The sequence below is a fragment of the Felis catus genome, chromosome A2 (genome assembly GCF_018350175.1).
Source record: "Felis catus isolate Fca126 chromosome A2, F.catus_Fca126_mat1.0, whole genome shotgun sequence".
Classification (NCBI taxonomy): domain Eukaryota; kingdom Metazoa; phylum Chordata; class Mammalia; order Carnivora; family Felidae; genus Felis; species Felis catus.
The window spans coordinates 22245320-22260241 of NC_058369.1; the positions used below are offsets into that span (position 1 = coordinate 22245320).

The 14922-nt window shown below is 50.3% G+C and overlaps 1 protein-coding gene across 12 annotated transcripts in view; it reads left to right on the top strand.

The window, feature by feature from the left end:
- CACNA1D (calcium voltage-gated channel subunit alpha1 D) overlaps positions 1-14922 on the top strand; it is a 429655-nt gene that overhangs the window by 388863 nt on the left and 25870 nt on the right. For 7 of the 12 annotated variants that reach the window (XM_045051390.1, XM_045051417.1, XM_045051474.1 and 4 more), the window contains 8 exons: positions 2348-2476; positions 4715-4780; positions 6478-6569; positions 7700-7859; positions 8667-8794; positions 8933-9029; positions 11409-11511; positions 12842-12943. In XM_045051390.1, coding sequence (XP_044907325.1) covers positions 2348-2476; positions 4715-4780; positions 6478-6569; positions 7700-7859; positions 8667-8794; positions 8933-9029; positions 11409-11511; positions 12842-12943 — 877 coding nt within the window. Of the gene's footprint in view, positions 1-1900; positions 1946-2347; positions 2477-4714; positions 4781-6477; positions 6570-7699; positions 7860-8666; positions 8795-8932; positions 9030-11408; positions 11512-12841; positions 12944-14922 lie in introns of all 12 variants that reach the window. The other 5 variants (XM_045051405.1, XM_045051395.1, XM_019822894.3 and 2 more) reach the window with 1 other exon arrangement.

Here is a 14922-nt window from a genome sequence, read left to right on the forward strand (position 1 = left end):
TACTTCAAAGATATCAGTTGGAAAAGAGATGTCCCTCTCAAAAGTCAGTTTGGCTGCTAACTTCCCACATTGTGAGGGGGAGGGGGCGGTGAGAGGTCCATCCGACTTGGAACGGGATGTGGAGGACAGGCAGAAGGGGCTGTGGCCAGGTCGTAGCCAGAGAGTGTCTTCCCCGACCAACAGACCTCTTATTCTTGCAGGTCGGACATCTCCAAAGTATAACTGTAGAGTGCTCTCTCTTGTGCACCCTCTGGCCCCCTTGAGCACAGGCAGGCAGGGGTGTGCATGCTTGCACACACCCTTATACTCATGCCCTTGCACTCTGGCTGCATGGGTGCGACCCAAGCCTCGTGCTGACAACCCTGAGGGAGATGGGGTTGGGAGACAGAGGTTTGGAAAACGAATTCCTTCATTTGTTAAAGTCAGAAGTTAAAAACCATCATCTGTCCCTTTAAGGGGATGTTCTTTGTCTTGAGGTGAGAGAAAAGAGGAAAATAGAAACAGTGACAGGGGCTTGGACTGTGCCATTGGAGAGTTTGCATTCTGAGCATCCCAGGTGAACCAGGAACCCCCTTTCCACCCTTTCAGAACCTGTCAGTCCTGGGCTTGTTGTCACACTGCTGAATTTCAGTAGTGATGTGACATGCCCAACTCTTGTTTTCTGTGATTTTTGTATTTGGTCTCAGGAGGCAGCTGTTAATAAGAGTGAGATTCCAGAACGGAGCCCTTACTTTCCCTGTATCCCCAGGGAGGAGAACCCCTCCCTCAGATTTGTGTGCACATCTATGTGTGTGCATATGTACCTTAGCTGTGCAGACACACCATGCAGAAGGCTCCCTGGAAACCCTGGTAAATACTCAGCAGCCCGGGCCCCCAACCAGAAGAGGCTCATTCCTTTGCCAGTTACCAGGTAGACCAGCTGCTTCCGTGGAGCTGACCCTCCTAAAGGGAACAGAGAGGCTGTTCCTATCTCTTGCTCAGTCTTCTGTTTAATTTCATGGCGCCTCCCGACGTCCGGAAGAGCTTGCTTACGACCTCTTTCCACTCTCCTAAACACTTACTGAACATCTAATGAGTAAGTGCCTCATGCAGGGCACCAAGTGGAGTGAAGCAAGGTCCCACCCTCAGGGGGCCCCCAACCTGAAGAAGAGGCAGGTGTCCACTGGGTGGCGAGCCCTGTGGTTCAGCCCCCTGGGGCCCGAGTGAGAGGCACCCAGCCAGACCTCGGATGAGGTGGAAGTATGGAAGCTCAGGGCGGGCTGGTCCCATGCTGCTGCTTCCCAGGAGTCACACGGTGCTGAGCGCCGTCCTCTCTGCCAGCAGTCTGGGCTGTAGGCTGGGCATTAAAGCCCCTCTCCCACCCACACTGACTTGGTTTGCTCACCTCCACCACAAGGGCTGTAGGACACCTTGCCCAGGCACGTGGCCCAGGAGGTGTGTGGGCCACAGGCAGGTGCCAGTCTCCCTGCCCCGTTCAGTAGCCTCATTCTGTTCCTCGGGGCTAGGGGTGGCCTGAAGAGCAGTTCGTTCCCTGGACCCACAACCCAGCCTCGGCCAAGAGAACTAGCCTGCCCGTGAGATGCAGGGTCCCACCGCGCATTTCTGTCTTTGGGAGCAACTGAGGTCCTGTAGTGTTCTCTTTCACTGGATGCCCGCCCACCTTGGTGCATTGTGTCCCAGGATGTGAATTAGAAAGTAGCGTGTCTGAGCCTGTGTCCGAGGCTGCCCACCCTCAAGTCCGGGTCCAGGCAGAGCCCCTGGCATCTTCTCAGGGAGGGAGCAGCTGCATTGTCCTGGGACATTAACCACACATTGTTATAAAGGGGGGAGGGGCCCATCCTTCTGAACCACTGCTTCCTTTCCATTCATTAATACATTTTCAATCTTTGATTTCTTAAAGCCAACTGAAAGTGACAATGTCCCTGTCCCCACCGCTACACCCGGGGTAAGATCAGTGATGAGTCCCCCCGGGGCTGGGCCTTTTCCTTGACCATGCTGAGTTTTCCACTAGTGTTTCTGTATTCTCCATGATTGTCCTTCCAGAACAGTGTCTGCAGTGGTTTGCATTCATCATCAGTGTCCAGTACTCTTGGCCAGCCCGGCGTTCTCCTCTTAACACACTAGACCACGTGGGCATGCATGTGCTGTGTGGACGCGGTTTTCCAAGCCCTGTGTTGTTAGCATGTAACTCTTCCTTTCATATCATGCTTTTTAAGGTGAAAAGGCCCTAGAAACACATCTTCAACTCTTACCTCTGTCACCTTTGTTTGCCTCTGTTGCTGTTTTTCTGAAAGTGTTGCATGTTCTACTTTGCATTGGGTTTGACCTCTCCATGATAACCCTTCAGAACTCTGAAGAGAGCAATAGAATCTCCATCACCTTTTTCCGTCTTTTCCGAGTGATGCGGTTGGTGAAGCTTCTCAGCAGGGGGGAAGGCATCCGGACACTGCTGTGGACTTTTATAAAGTCCTTTCAGGTAAGAGCCCCACAAGGGGCTTATCTGTTGCTCCTGAAGACCACATGTGAACCAGTGAGCATCCTCTGTCATGGAGGACCGGGACTCCCTTCGGCATGGCCACTGGGATCCCCTGAGTCGATAGAGGGAGTGGAATGTGGAAGGCACCTGACCCAGCTGGACTCAGTGAATCAAACAGGATCACTTGCTAAGAGGAAACCAAAGGCAGTAAGGACCCACAGCTGAGGACAGGTGTAACCTTTCTAAGACTAGTAGGGATGGGGAGCCTCGAAGCCCCTCAGTCCTCCCTGGGATACCCAGTGGTGAATGGTGACATCTGAGAGAGGGCACGTCCCAGGTGACCCCTGCAAACCTAACAGCCTCCTGCCAGGACAGCTTCTTGGGCTGCCATGGTCCTATCTGTTGGCCGGTCTACACATGAATCAGAGACCCCTTCACCCGGGCCGGCACACCATCACGGAGCAATGTGTTACCCAGTGCCTGGAAGGATCAGAGCGTTGAGGACATTTGGGCATAAGCCAAGCCTCCCTTGTCATCTGTGACTCTCCAGGCTGGTGCAGGCTGGTTCTAGTCTATTCCTCAATCAGGACCCGGCTTCTCCGGTACTGTCTAGTACTCCATCCCAGACGTTCTAGTCTTCTAGATGGAATTAACTGAGGACAGGGTACAGATTCTCATCAAAAAGATTCACCTATGTAGGGGATCCATAGCTATGTGCAAATCATGAATCTTTCTTTGTTTGACTATCTTTAGTTTGAAAGTAATAAACATTCACATTGAGAAGTAACACCGGTTAACATCCCACATAGCATTTTTCTGCAGTGGGTGGGATTTTAACACATAAAGGGAAGGGATGGCATCTGGGGAAGGGGGTAGATCTAAAAACTCAAAGAAGGAAAATTCCAAATCCTGGCAGGGGAAATGAGGTTGTAGGAAGAACCAGGCACGAAGCTCTGAGAGAGAGCAAGTGGGGCCTCACGGGAGCCTTGGTCTCGGTAAGAGACAAAATCCCAGATGTTTGTTATTAATATAAAGTACCAAAGTCTGAGAACGAACTGCTGTAAAAAAATGGAATAGTTTTACGTAATCGTGTCATCCTCGCTTTTCAAGAAATTATTAAAGTTTTCCTTTTTAAAGATTTGGTCGCTGTAGATAAATTCATTTCACAGGGTGGTAGTTCACAAAAACTGAGAAACGGTGCCAAAGGAATTCTGAAAGACTCCGTCATCTAGGAAGAAAATGCGTGTAGGTGTGGTGAGGAAAGCCTGGAACTAACTCTGCGGGGCTCTGATCAGCAGTTGGCAGTCACAGATCCAGAGCTGGCACAGGTCAGGGAGCTTATAGCCGCTGGCTTTCTGGTGGTCTTTTTTGAGTAAAAGGGAAAGCGGATGCTTTAAGCATGTGTGCTTGGCATTGAGCTCAACAACCCGGCCTCTGCCTGGAGGCGTGCCACGTGCACAGATATCTCCTGTCACACAACATGATGTAGAAAAGCAGGTGAAGATTATGGATTGAAGGACCCGACACATATATGTGTATTTAATGTTCAGTCCTAAGGAGAACCCAGGTTTGGCCACCACCCGGCTAGCTCCTTTTCTTCCCTGACCCAACCCCCAACTCTGGTTCCTTCAGGAGGTGTTCATTTTAAGAAAGCTATCTTGCTTTCTATAGCAGCATCTGGAAAGGGGTTCTTCTCCTCTGCCCCAGCAGTGTCATTCCTAAGACCTCCCCTTAAAGAAATACTTCAGCAGACATGGGAGATTTTGCATAAAGATGTTCCTCTGCAACGTGATCTACAGTAGCCCCTCGCCCCCACCCCAAACATGCCCACAAAAGAAAGTGGAAGCAATCCAAACATCCAGTTTTCTGGAATGGTTTGATCACTTATGGTAATTTCACAAAGGAATCTAATGACGGATGTAAACGTTGTTGTGAGGGTGATGTGTCTGCGTTGACACTGTTTCGGATCAGGGCACACTGTTAATGATGGTGGAAAGCACTTCTGCCTGTAGCTTCATGACACTAGGCGTACAGATGGATGGTGCCCTCGGGACTGAAATCATCGTGCTGGGCTGTGGTTTAAAAAGTCGTTGTTCACTGTTGGCATCCTTTCAACACAACCTGGAAAAGAGAAGCATGTGACCCTGTGTTGGGTCTTCATTCTGCACCTGAGCAGTCACGGGGGGTGGAGGGGGACACAAGAAGCTGGTACTGAGCCAAAGGCTTCCTCTCTTCCAGGCACTGCCCTATGTCGCCCTCCTCATAGCCATGCTATTCTTCATCTACGCGGTTATTGGCATGCAGGTAAGCACCAGCCACTTTCCCCTAGCTTCCCCTTCTCTGGGTAGCCCCAAATCTGTGGCAAGATTGCCTTGGCCAGGCAGAATGGAAAGACAGGGTTGTGATTTTCCAGCCAAACGCCTTGGCTACTGAAGACACGTGGAGATGAGAAGGACGTGGCTCTGTAGGAGAGCACTCCACAGGAAAGCACCTGTGCCAGGGAGAGCCAGGCTCAGGAGCCAGCAGAGGTAGGGATATGCCAAGGAAGGCTGGGTTTAGTGGTACTCTTCACCCCCCACTCTGAGTCCTGGGAGACTCAACTGATTGAGAAAACCCACAGTTGGTTTAGCAACAGGAAATGCAGCACTTAAAAAAAGCTGTAGTTGTTCTAGTTTCTGTACTGATGTAACTAAGGAGATATTAGTGATACAGAAGGCTGTTTATAGTCCGGAAAGTTAGGTTTTATCGCAACCAAGTGAGATTTTTACTTGAGACCGGCGGCTCCCAGATGCTGGGGCTGGGGCTGAACTGGAACCATTAGTTGGCATCGGTAGCACCCCCTTTAAAAAAGAAGCATGAAACCAGGCCTTTCTGTGACCATGACTGAGGTGCCACAGGATTGTTCCCTGCTTCTCCTGGAGTGGAGGAAAGGGATTGGGGCTTCATTCCCTGCTGAGCCCCAGTGGAGTAGGTGCAGCCTCCAGGAGGAGAGGGGGATGGAGCACAGCCTGCTGGACCCCCTGGGGGGTTTCTCTGCCACATTCTCTGCTGGCTTGGATGCTGTCTTTCAGATAAGAGGGATGTGAGTGTCAAAGAGGTGGGGGACTCCAGAGCAGAGAGGTGGCTGTGCTTACTTATCTGAAGGCATAGGAACATTGGCAGTTCGCTAGGGATCTTATTGGGAGTTATGAACATAGAGTTGACACAGTTGAGCACCTGCAGCTCAGCATGGGATGCTGTGTGCCCTGAAGGGTCTTCGATGACCTGGTGTCCTCCCACAGAACGAGAGCGGTCTCAGGAAACTGCACACTGCATATTGCACGTTCCGTCACCGGTTCACTTGGGAGGCTTTGCCGGGCATCACACTCTTCTAAACTGGCCTGCTCCTCCAAGTTCCACAGCTGACTTCCCCTGGCCCTTCAAGTAGAGGCTGCCCTCCTTTCCGCAGCTCACCAGCCCCACGCTTGTCTGCAGCCCGATCTTTTGTCTGTGTACACTCATGTTCTTTTCATTTCCTGGAGCTCCGGGGCCGTGTTGCCTCTGCTCCTTCACAGGCCATGCTTCCTCTGCCTGAACACTGAGTCCTCCTCGTCACCTGACCAGCCTCTACTTTTCCTTCAGTTCTGGGCCTAAATGTCACTGCTCCAGAGGCCTCAGATACATTATGTGCTTCCTTGTCCATCTGGATCATCCCAGCTGTCCTCGGGGGTGGGGGCTGTCTGTCTGATTTCCTGGTAGTTACTCCCTGATGTGAGGGTGTGCCTGACTTCAGCACCACGCCACCCGTGGTTAGCACCCTGCCTGGCATGTTTGTTGAGTGAATGAAGTGCCCAAGCACCGTGAGAAAGCCCTAGTGGGTGTTGATCAAACTCGTGTTAGTTCTAAATTCACATGTGGAATCTGCTTTTTGGATAGTTTTTTGCGGGGGAGGGATAATTGTGGGGGTTTTTTGTTTGTTTGTTTGACAAAATCTTTATTTCCCTAAAAATTTTTCCACCTAGATGTTTGGGAAGGTTGCTATGAGAGATAACAACCAGATCAACAGGAACAACAATTTCCAGACCTTTCCCCAGGCAGTGCTGCTACTCTTCAGGTGACTTCATCCCACGAGGCGCATCTCTCTCCAGGCTCCAGGCTCCAGTGTGACACGGGACATGTGTTTTGCGGGGCCTTTCCTGGTTGATCATGGTGGCTTTTTGTATTTGTTTTGAATTCTTGAACAGAGACGCTGGCATGTCAGTCACAGAGGAACTTTTCTGGATGGTGAAAATTGCTGTGGTCATTCAGACCATGGCTGGCTTAAGAGTTATCCCTTTGTAAGTTAGTAGGTCTTCTACTGCCACCAGGAAAATGGTAGGTTATATGCTGACACATGGGAGCATGTGTCTAAATACAACCATGAAATTTAGCAGGAACAGAGAGACCTTTACACAGCCAGTGGGGAACATACACAATTTCAGATTTTATAGGATTGTTTTTAACCCCAGTGAACTTTGTGAACAAGGTGCTTTGAGGTGAAAGAACTTTCTAGAAGTTATACACGTACTTTCTAATGATTCTAGTGATTGAATAGCAAGTCATTTGCCAGTTGGGTGGTTTCCAGTTCTTTGTTTCCAACAAAATTGAATGGGTATCTACTCAAGTCAGGTGTTAAGTCATTAAAACATAATTAATAATTATTTAAAGATTGGAACATGAGCATTTAAAGAAGAGAAGACACAAAAACAAACATCTGTTTATGCAAAAAGAATTGATGTGCATGTATCCAATGATTTTTTTACTTTTTAATGTTTATTTTTGAGAAAGACACAGAGCACGAGTGGGAGAGGGGCAGACACAGAATCTGAAGCAGGCTCCAGGCTCTGAGCTGTCAGCACAGAGCCTGACAGGGGGCTCGAACCCAGGAACCATGAGGTCATGACCTGAGCCAAAATCAGATGCTTAACCAACTGAGCCACCCAGGCACCCTTCAAATGATTGTTTTAAACCAAAGGGAGCTGTAGCAGGGCCTCTGTGGACTCAGAGACGTTGCATTTGAAAATAAGTAGGAATTTCAATTTAAGAATTTTCACTAATCTGAAGTGCCCTCTCCCCCAAATTACTTAGATTTTGCTCTACTTAAAACTTTTGTTTTTAAAAAAATTCTTAAAAATTTCGGAAAGGTCTAAGCTTCAAATCCCTTCTTCTTCTGCTAAAGTCCTTTCTCTTGTTAATCTAAACAAGGTGTGCCACAGGGGAAGCCTGGCAGGAGATCATGCTGGCCTGCCTCCCGGGGAAGCTCTGTGACCCCGAGTCGGATTACAGCCCCGGGGAGGAGTACACGTGTGGAAGCAACTTCGCCATTGTTTATTTCATCAGTTTTTACATGCTCTGCGCATTTCTGGTGGGTGATCACGAGAGCTCCCTTTCTCAATTGACAGGTGCTTGTATAGCATTTGGGATTCAGATCATGAATATTGTCCCCATCGAATTGCTGTGGGGTATTTTTTTTTAATTTTTTTTAATGTTATATTTATTTTTGAAAGAGTGAGAGTACGAGTGGGGGAGGGACAGAGTGGGGGGGCGGTGAGGGGAGACACAGAATCTGAAGCAGGCTGCAGGCTCCGAGCTGTCAGCTCAAAGCCCAACATGGGACATGAACCCATGGGCCTCGGAGATTACGACCTAAGCCAAAGTCGGCCGTTTAACCAACAGAGCCACCCAGGCACCCCTGCTATGGGCATTGTATGTTGATGAGCACTCTAGGCTTCATTTGGCAGTTGGAGGTTTTGCTTCACCAGGTGCATAACCATCACCTTGGTTGTAAACAGGGGCTTGAGGCTCACTAACAGGCTTGGGACACTCACCAAGCTTCTTAGGGCTGCTGGTGTCTTTATAAAAAGTTTCAAAGCCACTGCAGGTAGCAGTGACCTAACAGTGCGAGTTATTTGGTGGCAATGAATGTGCTTCAAAAAGGCAGGATAATACAGCCCCCTGCCTCCCCCGGGACTATACCAAAGTCATTTTGGAAAGCTGGAAGCCTGCCTTTTTCTTAAACATTTTCCAGAAAGAAAGTTTTTACTGCCTCTCGTAGAAAAATGGGTTCCAAACGTTTCATGACCCTTATAATTAGGAGGCCCTTACTAAGGTCTAACCCTAGCCATTCCACTATGACAGCTGCAGCTTCTTTGCCTCTGATTTGCTTTTTCAGATCATCAACCTGTTTGTAGCTGTCATCATGGACAACTTTGATTATCTGACCCGGGACTGGTCTATTCTGGGGCCTCACCATTTGGATGAATTCAAAAGAATATGGTCAGAATATGACCCTGAGGCAAAGTAAGTTGAAAAGGGTTCCGTGTGATTTGTGTGGGCTGTTTCTGGAACGTTGGCCATGATTTCTGTGGAAGGCAGGATGGGCTGAGAGCTCAGGCCAGCCAACGCTTCCCTGGACCTCCTGCTGTACTTTGTCTCCAGGGGAAGGATCAAGCACCTTGATGTGGTCACTCTGCTCCGCAGAATCCAGCCTCCCCTGGGGTTTGGGAAATTATGCCCACACAGAGTAGCCTGTAAGGTAAGTGTCCTGTCTGCGTGTCTGATGGCCTCTCTGCAGGGACTCCCTGCTTCATTCAACAAACGTTAAGTAACATTCTGCCAGCCTTACATCAGACGTGCTGGGGCTGCAGAGATAAATAATATGTGGTTCCTGTCCTGAGGAGCTATCACATTGGTAACTCTTAAGACACCCTGTCAGCGACAGGAAGAATAGAAAGGGAGTTAAGTAATTTGTCACTGGGTGGGTGGAGGGGAAGGTGACATTTGTGTCAGGTCCAGAAGGAGAGAAGTGGGAGTTTGTGGGAGCAGGAAGGGCATTGCAGAAAGGGAACACAGAGAGCTCAGATGCAGAGGCAGGGGAACGGTCACCATGTTGGCAAACGGAGAGTCACTGGTGTGCCTAGAACATAAGAGGAAATGGCAGAGGACTGCAGGCACAAGCCGAGCACAGCTCCAAGGAGCCTCCCATGCCACGCCGAGTCCCGTGAAAGAAGCACGGGTGGACTTTCACGGTGGAAAGTGGCCTCTTGGCGACGGGAGAGTGAACCGAGGCGGGGGACCTCCCTGAGAGCTGCTGGAGTCTCCATGTAAAGCGACAGGAGCCAGAGCGAGGGCAGTGGAGGTGGGGTAGAGGAGGGTACGGCCGACCGAAGCTCTCCTTGGGAAGTAGAATGGAGAAGACTTGGTGCCCTGAACATTTATTTACTCGCTTGAGTGACCATGATCGTGGTGGCGTGCCCCTCTGCTGCCAGAGCACCTGTCCCCATGGGCCGTGCATCAGCAGTGGCCTCTCGGGGATGGGTCCAGATCCCCACCCCATCCCTGTAGTTTTCACACCATACCAAGCTGTCTGTGAGCCCCAACTGAGATTTGTTCTCCTTCCTTAGAGCTCACAGGGAACCGCTTTGAGTCAGTGTAGCAGTAGCAACAGAAGAGAATTCTCCTTTCTGAAGGAGATGGAAACTGCGACTCTGCCCCTAGAAATCCAGCCAGTCCACACGACAGCTGGGCCCTCTCCCTGCAGGTCTGAGGTGCTTCTGGGATCGGGGGTTTTACTGCTCCAGGGTTGCGGGGCCAGCTCTAGACAGAACCCACTGTAACAGAGTGGGGTCTACACTGCATCTTAGGCTTTCAAAAAATCTTTGGAGAAAAACTCTTTGTTCCCTGCCCTGAAAGTCCAGAAACCCTTGTTGGCAAGTCCTTGGGATCTTTGCCACTGTCTTTGCTTCTCTGTAGCCTGGACTCCGGATGTAGGTACAGAGAATAAGCCACCGAAGTTGACTTTTTTTTCTTAAATTTTCCAGTACCAGCCTCTTTTCTGCTTTCCAAGAACAAGATGGGTTCCAGCTCATGGCTGCCGTTTTGTGTTTACGTTTCCAGACCTTTTTACATAAAGGATCTAAGTATCCTTGAGGCACAAAGTGGTCCATTTTGCCGATTCAGAAACTTTCTGGGAAAAGCAAATGCACATGCTAGCCATCCTGGCTGCCAGTGCTAGTTTTGGAGACAGACATGGTTCGTCTCAGGGCTAGAAATTTAGGTGGGATGAGTCACGTGAACACAAGATTCCAGGCTGCTAATAGGGAAGAGAAAAATTGTTACAAATCTCTTAGGATGGCTTGCCAGCCAAAAATAAGAAGTTTGGAACTATTAACAATTACAAGTAGCACTTAACTCAGCTCTGACCACGTGCCAGGCGTCCCCCGAAATCTTAGCATCCATGATCTCCCTTAATCCCAGCTAGGCGTGCCACCTGCATTTGCAGGGGAGGTAACTGGGGCCCAGAGAGGGTGTCACTCACTCAAGTCCCCTCCCCAGCTCTCAGGGCTGGTGTTCAAGGGACCAGGAGCGGGAAGAGGAACAGGAGGTGGGGGTCCTGCCCTGGAAGACCAGACAGAGCCACCGCGAGGACTCACAGGAAGCACTACATGACAGCCCCACGGGGCAGGGTTCCCTGAAGGACACTCCCTGTGCTAGGAACAGTGAGGACCCAAGTCCCAAGCCCTGTGCCTGGCTGGTTGTACCTGGTGTATTATTTCACCCCTCATGACAGCCTTAAGGACGTGCCCTGAAGGGAGGCCCGACCCCAGGACGCAGGGATGGCCGCTTAGCAGAAGGGGAGAGAAGAAGACTTGAACAGTGAGGTGATTAAACAGTGGGGCTTAAAAACAAGCAAAGCACACCATTTAGTGCCAGCATTTGCATTTCATGATAAAGCTTTGATCTGTGTCAGCTCCAGGGTCCCCACAGATGGTGGGTACTCTCCCAGCGAGTTGTTGAATTGAACTACATGTCGACTGGAAAGAAGGTGAGGGATAAACTGAGAATAAACACCGTCAAGGGACGTGGTCATCCTCCATCATTTGCCTTCTGTTGAGAAACTTCTTTCTGTTTACAGAGACTAGTTGCCATGAACATGCCTCTCAACAGTGATGGGACAGTCATGTTTAATGCAACTCTGTTTGCTTTGGTTCGGACGGCTCTTAAAATCAAGACGGAAGGTGAGCATCTCCGGGACAGGACAGGTGGTACATGAGCGAGGGACGCCATACCCCACATTGGGTTCTCCCATCTAGGCCTTTCCTTGTCCTGTCTGGGCCTTCCCCTGGGGAGGGGGTGGTGAGTGCTGAGCCAGCTGGCTGTCCCTGCCTTCCCCATCCCTTCCCGCCTGCCTTTATGCTTCACTTTGTCCCCGAGAGTTTTGAGGTGACCCCTGCCTCTGCCACTGCTTGCTACAGAGCAGAAGAAACGGGAGGTTAGGGCAGAGACAGGACCGTCACAAATACATTCACTCCAGCTGTCCCTTCCTACTGTGTGATCTTCAGAGAGGGACTCCACCGTGCTGAGCTGTAGCTCCTTTCTCTATTGAAAAGAAATACACCTCCATCAGAAGTCCTGAGGATGAGATGAGAGGAGACCTGCGGGAGCCCCTCTGCGGGGTGGGCACAGAGCTGGCACCTGGGGACTGTTCAAAGGAGCCTCTCCCTAGCTGAGACCAAACCAGAGTGGTCTTCATGGCCACACCCAGCCCTGGAGCATGGCCATTGGGGTCGGCTCGGTGATGACTCCAGAGATGGGACAGAAAGCAAGTTGAGGAGTGACCAGGAGGTGGGAGGCTGGAGGCTGTGAAGGACCCAGTTGTTGACACCCTGGACCAGAAGGAAGAGTGGCCAGCAAGGCACGCCTACAGTCTGCAGACGGCTGTTTTCTGGCAGCCCCAGAGTGCTAGGCGAACCTCTCCACAAAGCCAGTCTCTCCAAGCTCCCAGGTACCCCTTGCAGGGTGCACACCCATAGCTGGCCCCAGCCAGTGTCTCCGAGCGATGCGGAAGGCAGGGTGGTCTTAGGTACTGACAGGTTAGTGGAGGAGACAGGCATCAGCCCATATAATGAAAGACCAGGATTCTGTGGTGCTGACGAGTACATGCAGTAGGGATTGCAAGAGTCTCATTTGGGGGAAATTTAGTCTGATCTTTAAGGATGGAGGCAGGGTTTAGAACAGGCAGCTGAGAAGGAGAAGACATTGTAGCTGGAGGCGGTGGGAAGGAAGGGGTGGGTCTTGGCTGTGGGAGGGTAGGACAGATCAGACTGCATAGACCTTGAATTCCGAAATAAAACGTGGTTGTTCCCACTGTGGAACAGTGGTTCCACAGTGGTTCCCACCATTTGCCTGTGACCCCCACTTGGAGAGCCCTGGGGAGACGAGAGCCCCGCCCCATCCGAGGGGTGTGCCCCAGGCCAGGCTGGGAGGGAGGCAGCCTCGGTGGGATCAGACAGGAGAGCTGGCTAAGAGACACAAGGCTTGTTTTCCCCTCTTGCTTTCTGGATTCAGGGAACCTGGAACAAGCTAATGAAGAGCTCCGAGCTGTGATAAAGAAAATCTGGAAGAAAACCAGCATGAAACTGCTTGACCAAGTTGTCCCTCCAGCTGGTGGTCAGTGCAATCTCTTTCCTAAGTAGTTCTTGGCCAACACATTGGTTTTAATGAAAGTTATCTCCAGCAAGCCCACAGGGTGTTTGCAGAATGCTTTATGTATCCGCTAGAGCATTCAGGCCCACAGCTAAAGAAGGCTCTTTGGCCTTTTGGTGTCATGATTTGGGGTAACAGGAGGACCATTCCAGAAAAAGAGAGGCTTCAGTGGGAAGGAAACCCAAGACTCAGATGGCTGGAGCAGGGGTTTTCTCGGTGGAGGGCTTACCGTTGGGGAATGAGATTACGGTTGCAAAACGGAAAGCTTATATTTTCTCAACCAAAATGAAATATTTAAAACTAGTTTCCACTTATCTTTCAACATACTGTTGAAAAGGTTTCAGAAGAAATAGATAGCTTTCAGAAAATGATATTTTTGAAATGTTCTTCTCCAGACTGAATTTACCATCGTAATTACCCAGAATGTCCCTTCAACTGGAGTTTAGAGACAGAACTAACAGGCATGCTTATTTCCTTTTGTTATTTGTCATAAAATAACTGACTAAACTTTTTCAGATGTATATATATATATGATACACATATATATAATATATATGCTGTTTTTCCATTTTTTGTTTAAGTACACCGGACTTAGACGTGGAGGTGGTTGTTTTGTGACTATTTCGTTTTCAGTTTTAAAGGTGCAGCATCCGTGGGCTTAGTGCCACCACACCCACATTCTAGCCGTCCCCAGCCCTGGGCCCATTGTGAGCACCATTTTGCTTTACGACCAACTGAACTTTTCTAGCGTCACCTCTCCTGCAGCTTTCCAGGTTGGTCCTGGCTCAGGCCTAGAAGCCGACCCAGGACCCTGGGCCAGGACATGGCCAAGGCCTCTCTCTCTGACGTGACAATTCTGGCTCTTGGGTGGCAGAGAGAGAGAGACAGGAGCATGGTGGCCCGCTCTGGCCCTCTGCATGAAGCCAGAGCAGTGTGAGCTTTTGCCACCGGACGGAGTCCCCAGTAGCTGGTGGAGCCACCTGCTCAGAGCAGGGGATGATGGCCCCAAAGAAATGAGAAAGGCAAAAAAACCAACAAGCAAAACCCCCCAAACACCAAAGAACAACAACAACAACAACAACAACCCCCCACACTCCCACGTAGAGAACGCTGGCTCCCCACAGGAGAACGGATACTGCACATTTAAAACGACTCTTTGGTTTTCGTTCTTTTCCTCGCAGCTGCTGCACCCAGTGCTCGCATGGCTTAGATAAATTGCTTTCTTAAAATTGTTGTAACGATGTGCTTGAGCTTTTTCTGCAGCCTCCATTCCTTTCAAGTCTCAGTCTTTCAGAATATTCTGAAGCAATTCTGTTTTAGGGTGGTGGCATGGAATCAGGGTTATCTCTTGGCAGCCGTATTCCCCTACGATGTTTCTGAAACACAGATGCATGCTTCAGAATAGCGGCTGCGCCCCTCCGAGTAAACCCTCCTCCCAGGGCCGGCAGGCCCTCCCCGCCTCACCTCACCTCTGTCCACACGCCGCCTTCTTCACAAACCAGTCTCACCCCGACATCTTGGCGAGCGTGTTCACATCACTGTGAAGCTTTATTTCTCTTAATTATACCAGAAAGAGAAGGTCTAGAGTTTGGCTCACCCTGTAAGCACCCTTCCTCTGAAAAACAGGTCAACTTTTAGCCCTGCTAGACTGCCAACAGAGGCTAAATATCCCTCCGCTTTCTTGGCTCAATAACTGGGCCTGGCCTTTTCTCTCTATTTCTCAGAAAAGATCGGGGTTCAGGATGACAGGTGTTACCCTCTTCCAGAATGGCAGCAGGGGGCTTGGTGGAACCCAAGAAGAAGGCAGTGGGGCCTTGGCAGGAGGTAGAATGCCGTGGGGCTCCCATCATTGATATGCTCCTGGGGTGGTGCTCACCCAGGCCCAATCTCAGATAAGTGCTACTGCGCTGAAGAGGTTCACGAGGCAGTGCCTCTCAGGCATC